Source organism: Halichoerus grypus, chromosome 2 (genome assembly GCF_964656455.1).
Source record: "Halichoerus grypus chromosome 2, mHalGry1.hap1.1, whole genome shotgun sequence".
NCBI lineage: Eukaryota > Metazoa > Chordata > Mammalia > Carnivora > Phocidae > Halichoerus > Halichoerus grypus.
Genome location: NC_135713.1, coordinates 89,937,238 through 89,949,547, shown reverse-complemented (window position 1 = coordinate 89,949,547; position 12,310 = coordinate 89,937,238). Strand labels below are relative to the sequence as shown.

Here is a 12,310-nt window from a genome sequence, read left to right as displayed (position 1 = left end):
ATCATGACCTGAGCCGAAGGCAGACGCTTAATGACCGAGCCACCCAGGCTCCCCTTCAGGTTTTAATTTTTGAATATGATATAGTCCACATAAACAAAAGCTTTTGAGGTTCTCAAGAACTTTTAAAAGTGTGAAGACATCCTGAGAGCAGAAAGTTTTAGACAATGAGGATACCAAGACAGGCACAATCCAAGCCTTCAGGAAACTGATGGTTTGATAGGAGGGAGTTTTCAAGTTTCTTGTTTGAAAATAAGCATTGTACAGTTAATAGTGGAATTGTTTTGTTTGTGTATTTATCATTGGGTTTTTATTCTCTCCACAATTGGCCTGATCTATTGGTACTTGAAAATGCCTTTATGGTTTTATGCCCTTATGTCTTCAGACAATACATATAAAAACCCAATGTGTACTAAACTCTTACTGATTTGTGTTTATCATCTGAATTTACTCATTAGCTCATAAACTGCTGGCTTCATAGAATTCAAAGGTGTTGCATTATCTCTTTTAAATAATGAACCAAGGGCGCCTGGGTGGCTCAGTTGGTTAAGCGACTGCCTTCGGCTCAGGTCATGATCCTGGAGTCCCTGGATCGAGTCCCGCATCGGGCTCCCTGCTCAGCAGGGAGCCTGCTTCTCCCTCTGACCCTCCCCCCTCTCATGTGCTCTCTCTCTCTCTCATTCTCTCTGTCTCAAATAAATAAATAAAATCTTTAAAAATAAATAAAGAAAGAAAGAAAGAAAGAACCAAAAATATTTCCAGTTTGCAAACATTAGAGCAGCCAGGCTAATCCTACAGATTAATATGGGGAAAAATAAAATTACAAGCAGTTTGAAATATTCAGGAAACTCTGTACTTCATTCAGTCAATCTGTAAGCAACTGAGCAATGAGAATCAGTTGTGTGCAGACATAAACTGGATGTTGAAGATTCAGGAGAGTAGAAAACAGATGCAGCCCCGTCCTCATAGAACTTTTGGTTTTACGTTTTTTCTGATAAAGATTTCAGGGTCTGAGGGAAGAATGAAATATATTGGTTTTATGTTAGAGAGCTGCACCTTAGCTCTTTTCATGCTGTGTGTGAACGACATACAAAGTTTTGAGGTTACTAACATTTTCTGATTACACGATATTGCTTGAACAGGTTTCCAGTATGCATGGTACAGAGATGAAGAAAGTTTAGATCTGAATCAAGACTAAATATTTTATTTAGACTTTTTAATAAATGCAGTGTGTTTGTTTCTACCAAATATATGCAGTTAATGTTGTGTTCCTTTTCTGTGTTTTGATAATCGTGCCAGTACTTATTTTGTATATTTTCACTACTTTAAAAGTTGATATAAACCATATCAGCTTCTTCAAATTGTCTGCTAATTATATTACTTTGGACCTTTAGGCTCAACTGGCCCTTACAAGAAATGAAAAACATATGTTAGATGTCAGGAAGAATTTTAAAGATGAAAGGAAATTTGGTTTAACATTTATCAATCGGATGGTGAGTGGTTGATACCCTGCTTTACAATTCCTCTTCCTTTGCCCAAATAAAGTAGAAAGAGAAATTATATTTTTTGTTTTTATTTTATTTTTATATACTTTTGGGTTTTGTTTTTTCCATTTTGAATACAGAAGGCTGAAATTTTATGGCTGTTAAAGTCCTAGTTCTTTCCCAGTCTTCTTAATCAAAAACATTAGAAAGCTTCTACAAAACAAAAAATAAAAACAAGCTCTTAACTGTGAAGAAAACTTAAAATAAGACATTCTCAAATACTGATGATTAACCCTTATTTTATGTTTTTAAATTTAAACTACTACCTATTTCCTAACTTCCTAAACACCTTTTTTCTCTGATGATTTCTCATGTACCTCAGTTAGGCAAATATACTCTTAACTGTAGCCTCCCAAACAAATGCAGATGTGGATGTTTACTTCTTAGGGCTGAAAAGATATTGGCCCCTAACTCTAAACTTCTTAGTGTCCTAAGCCCTCTTTGACAAATTCTGTGGCCTCTAGTCCCTTCAAATATTCCCACTGGGCATCTTCCATATTTTTTCTTTGGCTTCTCTTGGCTTCTCTAGCTCTGCACCTCAAAAACAAAGTGGAGGAAGGGAAAATCATAGGTACTCTGATTTAATTAAAAAAATTTTATGTCTGCTACTGGATTTTGTGCAAGTCATTGCCTCTTTCTGGAATTTAGTTTTCTCCTTTGTAAAATGAAACGATTGAACTAGATGATTCGTAAAATCTCCCAATATCTATAATTTTACTATACTTTTAACTACTACTTTGAAAACATGAACATGATTCAGCAATAAATTACTCACCCATTTATTAGGTATTAGCAATTAAAATTCATGAAAAATATAAGATTAAAAAAATACAGATATCTATGAATGAGAAAATTGTCTTTTAAGTTTATATATTGATGAGTATTTCACAATGTAAAAATTTTAGTACATTTCTATATACCATGGGTTACTTTGTACTCATAAAAAAATCTAAATACTAAGGTATACTAATACTAAACCATAAAACAAAATCATGGTAATTTTTACATTTATTTAAAATTTATTGTGATACTGTCATTGGTACAGTGACAAGGTGTGGGATAAGAGAGAGATAGAGAATAAATAAGAATTGTGGTAGATGCTTTATATGTGATCCCTCATTTAAATCTCACACAGATCCTACATGGTAGATACTGATTTACCCTTCTTACAGATGAAAAACAACTCAGGCTCAGAGTTATATTTTATTTTTCTAGGGCAACACAACCATTGTTTTATTTTAAAAGCCTGTGCTTGGTTCACTGCCCGAAGGGGCTTATAATCTATTGAGAGACAGAGATATGCACAAATAATTTTGTGATTACAAGAACAGAGTGAGAGGAAAACACCAGCCTTAAGATTTTAAATTGGAATGTTATTCCAAAATTTTAAGTTATATCATAAGTGGGAGTAGTTTTAGGACATTTTATGTGAATCTGAGACCCACTTTTGATCTATATTAGAGAGGTATGCTTAGAACTAATCAATGGGGTCTCTAATTCCATCTCACCAGCGTGGCAATATTAGAAAATCAGAATGTGTTATTTATCTATCATATTTAAGTGTGTTCATGGTTAAAAAGCATAATAACCTAGTTCCTTATGAATTAATATGATAGCATTATGAAATAGTAATTGTAATTTAGCTGCCTTTGATAAAAATTGCATTATTTTTTAGCTGAGAGAAGTAAATCAATTTGTAAGTAAACTTTTAAAATTTCTGGGCGAACTATGTATATTAAATATGAAAGAGAACTTTGTAGTAAAGTTATTTTTATCAATAAAACTACTAAATAGTGAAATACACAGTACAGATTTTAGCAGAAAACATGACTAATAACTATTATGGGAATGTTCACCATATTCTGTAAGATTTTATTCAAATATCTTGTTTATGTTGTATTAAGGATAGAAAAGTGAAGTCAAGCTTCATATATTTGCTTTTGATAAAAAGTATGCCTAAAACTTCAGGAATAAGATTAAACTAAATACTGAAGCCACATAAAGACCCAAGTCTGTTCAATTTCTTCATTCTCATTCGCTTTTATCTCCTTTCTACATTTTTCTACGGTAGAAAGACGACAGATTTTTCTTCAGATAAATGTAAGGACCCAGGCAAATCAGAAGTGACTTCTCAGAGTGTCTGGGCTCTAAAATACCATTTAATGAGTGGATAGCAATATGATTAGTGAACAACTAGATACCTTCCATACAGGAAAATTTAGCACATTAATTTGTCAATAAATGTAAAAGCTATAGTGAAGATAATTTCTCAATAGATAATCAAATGTTAACATAAAGTAAAATTCCACCCTTAATATGAAAACAATTATTCTTTAGCCATATAAGAAAATATTAACAAAAACTAGGAAGCTAAAACTGCATTTGTAATGGTCACAGCTTTTATAATTAAATAGTCTAGTGTGTTTAGTAAGTTCTAAAAAAATGTGTCACTCCCAGTGTCTTAAAAATATTTTGTAACTGAAGACAAATGTAATTTTCTAAGTCCTTGAGTTTACTCTAGAAAATAACGTTACCATCTTAAGTGGGAACTATTTACTATGGAAATATTAACCCAATTCTGTCAAATAATGCAAAAATTCTATTGCACAAAGATAACAGAAAATTTAAGTAACTTATCCAAGGTCACATAGTGAATAATTTTAAATAATTATTCTGTGGATTAATGAATAACATATTCTCCATTGTTCATAAGAGTGAGAGCTGTCTTTACATGGATGAGTAATTGCATCTTGCCAAATTTGGCCATAAAATTAGTTTAATTATTATTACTGTCTATTACTGTTACTGTTATTATCTTACTAAATTAAACGGTTAGTTCTGCATCAACCAGTCACTAATGTTTATGAAGCTGTTTGACTAATGATGTTTTCTTTCAGTTTACTATACTGAAATAGGTTATGTCTGTTTATAAACCTGCACTACATGGTAAAAGCACATGAAATATTTGGTTGTTTATCTCCTTAAATGTATGTTCTGAAGACATTCCATAGATGTAACTCTTAGATGACCATTTTCAAAAGTTTTCAAAATTCTGAATACTTAATGATCTAAATATAGATATTCTACCATATTGTTTTTCTTTGTATTCTTAGCCATGTTAAAGTAGAAAAAATTAAGCTGAGAATGAATGTATTATACAATTTTTTATACTTCTAGTGAAGAAAAATTGCACAGAAAGTTTTGAGTTTGTAGTTCACGATACCATGGTGTGTTAACCATTATATACCATTAAATTTATCAGGGAAGTTTGACTTCATTACTTGTTTTCAATTCTAAGAATATGCTTGATTTCACATGTTTTTGTCAGTCCCTCACAATGTCATTTCCTCCGTATCTTCTGCATTAACCACTGAGTAGAGTTTATATTTATTGTATGACTATTGCATGATCTCACATTGACTAAAGAAGTACACAGTAGATGCTGTTTGTTGAGAAGAAAATTCTGACTATGGTTTTCCCTCATTCATTCATTCATTCATTCACCATTCATTCATTTAACAGATGCTTACATGCTAAGCATGAGGGACATACTGCTGAGATAGGCCCTGATCTCATAAAGCTTAGTTTATATGAGAGAAGACAAGCATTAATTATATCATTACATCAATATATAATTGCAAACTTTTAAAGGATTTCAAGATTTAGGGGAAACATGACAAGGGGGTGTGGCTTGAGGAATCATCTGAGCTCTAATCTGAAGGATAAAGAGAAGTACAATAGCAGAGTAGAGAGCAGAGTGCTCAAAATTCTGAGGAAACAGCCTGGGAGCATGTACCCAGGTGGAATGTGTAAGTGATGGTGTTGGGGGAGCTAGATGGGGCGGGGGGGGGGTGTGATGAGGCTGAGGGCTGCTCAGAGGCCACACCAAGCTGGCTGTGTACTTCTTGTTAAAAATTCAGCCTTTCCTTGCATACATGTAAGCATTTTCATTTTTCACATCATGGGGGACTTTTCTTCTGTCTTCCCTGCTTTTTAATATTGTTTTTAAACTCAAGTTCTTGAGAGTTATAAAATATCATATTGACTAGAAAACTCTTATATTTTGGTCCTTTTTGCATCTTCTTAGATATAATCATTTAAGATTATCTAAAGCTATTGTACCTAGTTTATTTTTCTTTTTTTAACTCTACTTTCAAACTGCTTAATGTTGTACAATTTTGGATTCCCAATAATACAACTTTCATTCTCTTGAAACACAGGAAACTAGAAAATTGAAAACATACTGAAACTTATGTAGAGTGTTCACAGGGATAATAGCTTAAATTGACATGTGTTAGTAGTCCAGAGGTGCAGAATTGTAGTGCTATTTTCCCTTTTTATGGTAAATATAAATGCTTTTTTTCAGAAATATTTTTAGATCTTTGAAGAGTTCCCACTTCTAGTAAGACTCCGAACTCCTTGAATGTGGTATATGTTGGTAAATATTCATTAAAAAATTTTAGTGTGACTAATCCCCACAATATGATTATGCTTGGGGAACACTCATCCTATTCTGTCAACTAGCATCAACACTAAGAGTTATTCAACATAAACATATGCTGTACATTCCTTGCTATTTACTGTCTTACATCAGTTGAAATTGTGATTTATAGAGTTGTTCAGTATGAGTTTTTAATCCTATATATTAAACAAAATGAACCAGCTGAAAAGTACTACAGAAATTATAAAATTACTTTCATATTTGTATACTTTATTAATATCAGGTAAAATACTGAGTGTAAACAAGAACATTATAAAATTACTCTCTATAAATATATAAGGGCACAATACATATCTCAACGAAATATCACCATGTTCAGGCTTTATTAGGCACTCAGTTTAAATTTTTAATGAGGTCATGCTTTATAATACAACATAATAACCATGGAAGATTTTTTCATTTAAAATTCTTTAAATTTTTGGAGCTCTTACTAATTCTTCCAACATCCTAAAAGAGTGAATATAATAAAAGTCTATTTGTAGCACTCTGTTGGTATGACATTAAGTCAGTTATGGCCAGGTGGACTAGTGGGATTATTTTAACAAATTAACTAATCCATTCATTATTTACTTATTTGGCTAAATTGAGTCAATGTCCCAGTCTTACTGAAATTAGCAACCAGTTAATAAAAATCAATGAACACAATGCTCAGATTAGATTATTTAATTAATACTTTAATGCTTGTCGTATCTTCAGCTGTTTCAGTCTATTTCTCCCCAATTTTGCTTTACCTTTTTCTAGCTGTTCTGTTTCTCAGCTCTGTAGGTTCTCTTTCTTGAAAGCAAACTAGTTTTAAGAGATATTGAAATTAGCATCTGAACAAGGGCCCTATAAATGAAAACTTTGTCTAAGAATTAAGGCTCCAACACTGAGGAAAGGTGGCCAAGGAGAGCCAAAGCCTTGATGCAACCAAATGAAGATTATACTGGAGACCAAGACAGGGAATCAACCACAGGGATATACCATACGGGAATTGTTACCAGAACTGGAGTATAAAGTTCTTATTAGAAACAATACTAACTTAATTTCGAGCTCCTTCTTAAGTGATCCTTAACTAGAAAAAATATTAGTCCCTGTGGCCAGAAGAGCTAAATATATAGAAAGGAACAAAATGCCCCCACCTCTGAGGTTTGGTAGGAAGAAATTCAAGATGTTTATTGAAGTTAAATGAGTCCAGAATTTATTCTTTAGAATACCGTTAACATACTTCATTCTGTAGAATATGCAAAGGAGATCTTATCAGGTACTCTGTAAGGGGTTCCATATTCAAATAAGTTTGTAAATAGCTGTATACCATAGCTTCCACATTTCCATGTGCTCCAACCCATAGAACTTGGAGATTTATATTTTAAAGGTTCTGAGAAACCCATAGTAAATAATTCATTTGACTTTGTAATCACTTTTCAAATGTACTTAAGCAGAGCATCCTCATGCAATTTGCCTCTCCCCTCCCTCCTAAGAAAGGCTTAGTAATGGTCCAAAGGGTAATATTCTGTGGGGCCCTAGTTTGGAATATGAACTCTACAAATTCTCAAATATCAATGATTTTAGAAATATAAGAACCTTTAAACCATACTTATAGAATGTTAGGCATTGAACGTATCTCAAGAAAAAAAATTAGTGTGTATATGGGACCTCACGAGAAAAGAAAATTGGTGCATATATGGGCCCTTCCTCCGCCACTCTCCACAATCCTACTACTTAGGGAAATTTCCTGCTTGTCCAGCATATGTCCCTGCTGGGAGCAGCAGGATCATTTTCTAAGAGAATTCTAGTGATTAGCACACATTGAGTATATCTCAAAAGGAACAGTTCCACATAATCTCAATGGCAGGATAAAACCTTAAAATAATTTGGGCCAAAAATACAAATAAATACATGTGTAGTCTTTCAATACTTTTGTATAGTCTTTGTTTCTGCATGCTAACAAGTAAAAATATATAGGTTCACACATCTCATGCAAGGCTCAGATATGATTTAGTCTTCTATGTGATGAGTATCTTTTGAAGTAAAGACTTCTAACATGTTCCAAACAATCTTAAAAAATTATTAAATTATAACTTTTCACAGATGTTGCTCGTTGAACTGTAGTGAAGAAGTTTTAACTGTGTGTTCTGAATCAACCTGTAAGTGGCCCCATTTAAGTAATTGTGTAGCTGTAATATTTTAGATTAGAGGTGGGTGGCAAAAGAGTACACATGCGCACACACACCCTCCTCAGATTAAGTTTATGGTTTAATTAGGAAAGGTTACACAATCTTATCAAGCCCACATAGCTACAAGGACCAGGAAAAAATAGAGCATATTTTAGCACAGTATTTCCCCACCTCCTTGAGTGGGGTTAGGTATTACACAGCCACCACTGAGATGGTTGGTATAATATATGGTCTTCCTGGACCTGGGGAAGCTCAATTCTTTCCTTTTTAATAGTAGAAGCTTACAGCATCATCCAGGAAGAAATTGCACAATCCACGCACTTTTGTTTAGAGGAATGATTACATACGTCAGACTTCCCTGCCTACAAAAGCAAAGCTATCTGGGCGCCTGGGTGGCTCAGTTGGTTAAGCGACTGCCTTCGGCTCAGGTCATGATCCTGGAGTCCCTGGATCGAGTCCCACATCGGGCTCCCTGCTCGGCAGGGAGTCTGCTTCTCCCTCTGACCCTAACCCCTCTCATGTGCTCTCTCTCATTCTCTCTCTCTCAAATAAATAAATAAAATCTTTAAAAAAAAAAAAAAAAAAAAAAGCAAAGCTATCATGTCTTTCAAAGATTTTCAGGGTCCTAGAGTGCCCAGTTCTTTACAGTAACCCAGGCACAGTCAAATAGAGTTTTAAATAAAATATTTACTATTAATAAGATTATTCTTATGGTGGAGTTTTGAAGAAACATATTTGTTTGCCTTCTGATACATGTCTTCTATGTTACTATTGTCAATGTTATAGTTTATTAAAAATAAAAAAACAAAACCCAATAGTAGGGAGGGAAAGAGCCCAGTGTTGATCCATTTACTTATTTATTTATAAGTAAACTTTTTTTTTAAGAGTATTTTTAAGTTCACAGCAAAATTGAGCAGAAAGTACAGAGTTCCTATATATCCCTGGTCCCCACACATGTAGGACCTCCTCTACTATCAACATCCCCCAACAGAGTGGTACATTTGTTACAGTTGATAAACTTTGATACACTATTATCACTCAAAGTCCATAGTTTGCATTAAGGTTCACTTTTGCTGTTATACTTTCTACAGATTTGGACAGATACATAATGACAAGTATACATTACTGTAGTACAGAGAAGTTTCACTGCCTTAAAAATCTTATGTGCTCCACCAGTTCATCCCTCCCTCTCCATAGTTTGGCCTTTTCCAGAATGTTGTATAGTTGGAATCATACAGTATGTAGCCCTTTCAGACTGGCTTCTTTCATTTATAATAATATGCATTCAAGATTCCCCCATGTCTTTTCATGGCTTGGTAGCTGATTTCTTTCTAGCACTGAATAATATTTCATCGTCTGGATATACCAGAGTTTATCCACTTACCTACTAAAGGAATCCATTTATTTTTCAAGATTACCATGTTACTCCATATTTATAGAACTCTTCTTCTACACTTTATTTGCAAAACGAGACTCATACCATTTATGATGTAGTCTGCTGTTTTTAAATTAAACTATACATTGTAAACATTTTATATTTAGTAAATACATTGCTTCCATATCATTTTATATTTATAATATTCCATTGTATAAATGTACCATAATATCTTTAAACAATTCCCCTACTATACATTTAGGCCTTGTCCACGTTTGTATTATTACAAAGAGTGCTGTATATACTTACTCATAAATTTGCACATATGACTGATTATTTTTTTAGACTGCATTCCCAAAAGTAGAGTTACAAGGTCAGAGAGCATATGTACTTGTTAGTCCTTTCTTATGTTTTGCCAGAATTCCTCCAGAAGGCTGTAACAATCCATACTCTCACGAGTCATGTTTGCCTTTTGTTCTGTTGTTTTCCAGTTCATTTTGATCATTGCCAGATCATTTTAATTATTTAATCAGTGAATATCTCATTGCTTAATTTTTATATTTAACCATTAGAGAAGTCTAGTGTTTTTCTGGTATTTATTCACTATTGGCATTTTATCTTTTGTTTACTCTCTGTCCATAACCTCAACTGATTTTCAGCGGAGGTCTTTGTCTCCTATTGTTTTATAAGAGTTTCATATACCTAAAAAATTAATCTTTCTTTTTCCCAGCTCATCATTTGCCCTTTAATTTTTGTTAGTGGCATTTTTTATGTATATAAGTTATTAGATCAATCCATCAATAATAATGATAATATTTAATATTGATTGAATATTTATTATGTCCTACATGCTGTACTAAGTTTTCATATGCAGTATCTCATTTAACTGTACCCATTTCATAGATCAGGAAGCTCAGATCTAGAGAGATTAGATAACTTGCCCAAAGACAAGTGGTACATCGTTGATTTTGAATCTAGGATCATCTTATTCAAAAGCAAGTTCTTTTAAGCTACTTTATTATACTGTTCAAAAATAAAATAATAACTAATATATGTTTGATTACTTATGCCAGGTTATGAGTTAAGTACTTCAATTCCATTAACTTATTTTTTTTTAACTCTCACCACAACTCTGAATTAGGGCTCTATTTATAACCATATTTATTAAAAGCTAAATAAAGATGAGTTTCAATGAGGTTTAACTGCTAGTTCAAAATTTCTACAGTTACATAGTAGAAATAAAACTGTAAGCTCTGTGAGTGCAGGATTAGGTTAATAATACCTCCTGCCTACCTTTCAACATGAGTATCAGGGTCAGATGAGATCATGTGTATGAATATACTATCTAAGTTGGATGCTTTAGGAATACGATGCATTGTTATTTTTAAAGTGGTATTATCCCTGGGTTTTCAGCTAAATCTTGGAAGTCTGTTCCCAAGAAGGAAACTATGTTTATGCAATTTTCAAACCTGCAGTGTTTCCTTTTCTCATAACTCTTATGTAACTGAGGATTGCCCAGAGCTTTCTATGTGTTAACTCAGCAAATTTTCCTACTTTATTGAGCAATCAATAAGATAATGTTGGAGAAAATAATACAATTGGAAGACCATGTTTTAAAAACAGTTGATTAATTTGATATACATATGTATATATGCATTTGTATTCTTTTATATCTTATATTAATCATTTAAGATTTAATTTTCAACTTACTCAAGTACTTATACATTTTTTTTGTTACAGTTCAATCATTTCTATCTGCCATATTAAAATATAGTAGTTGGCCATCTTACTTTTTCCAAAAGGATCTGCTTTCATGTTTATAACTTAATTCTTAAAGATTCCTAACAACTTATTGCGATTTTTCTAGTATAAACATCAGTGTATTTGAAATTTGTGTGTGTGCGTACATGTGTATGTTTAATTTTTCTGGAGAATATAATTTATCAGATTCAAATTTCTAATTCTTAAAGATTTTTAGTAACTGAACTTTAGAAGTTCTTTAGTGTCAAATTAGAGACATAAAATGAATGTGCAATTGCTATATATTTACTTTGGTCATTGTGAGCAAACCTCATTTTTTTATACAACTTTAATTTTATCATAATGTTTATCTTAGTTGCAAAAGTAAACACAGTGGTGGTTTTAAAGCAAGATAGGTTTTTATTAGCTTCACTCTGTGTTTACCTAACTGTTCAGGCTGCGGCTCTCACTTTCCTTGCTGCGTGTTTTGATTAATGGCCCCCTGGACTTGTTCCAGAATATACTGATTATGGTCAGTACACTTCAAAGATGATTTATTAATTGTGTTTGCAGCTCAAAATAATTAAGTAAAGATTGATCATAGGTATTATAGGTTTGCCAATAAGATCAGCAGTTATATATATATTTTTTTTTTTCAGCAGTTGTATTTTAAGATAAAGTTTCCCTGAGTGGATTTTTTTTAACTCTACAGAAAGGACAAAATATTAATATTAAAAAATATGTATATTCAGTATTAACCACGGCTTTGTGGCCTTTTAATTTAAAGCATGATGATTAAATGTATCAGGGATTTAGTCTTATAAGTGCATGTATTTTAAGTTCTGTTTTAACATAATTTCAAAACAGTATGTTTTGGTGGAGATTACATAGATGTTTAAATAAAGTATTTCCTTGTTTATAACTCACCCTGGGAACGTTTCCTACAATTCCCTCAGGCTGTTACATGCATTTAGATTTCAAATTACTGATTTGAATT

The 12,310-nt window shown here is 32.6% G+C and overlaps 1 protein-coding gene across 4 annotated transcripts in view; it reads left to right on the top strand.

Annotated features, from left to right (window-relative positions):
* Positions 1-12,310, top strand: part of XRCC4 (X-ray repair cross complementing 4) — a 309,118-nt gene that overhangs the window by 152,907 nt on the left and 143,901 nt on the right. Inside the window, exon 8 of one of the 4 annotated variants that reach the window (XM_078067093.1) lies at positions 1,392-1,444. The exons of the other annotated variants lie outside the window; for them this stretch is intronic. Coding sequence (XP_077923219.1) covers positions 1,392-1,431 — 40 coding nt within the window. The 3' untranslated portion in view covers positions 1,432-1,444. Of the gene's footprint in view, positions 1-1,391; positions 1,445-12,310 lie in introns of those variants that run through there. 4 annotated transcript variants of the gene reach the window in all.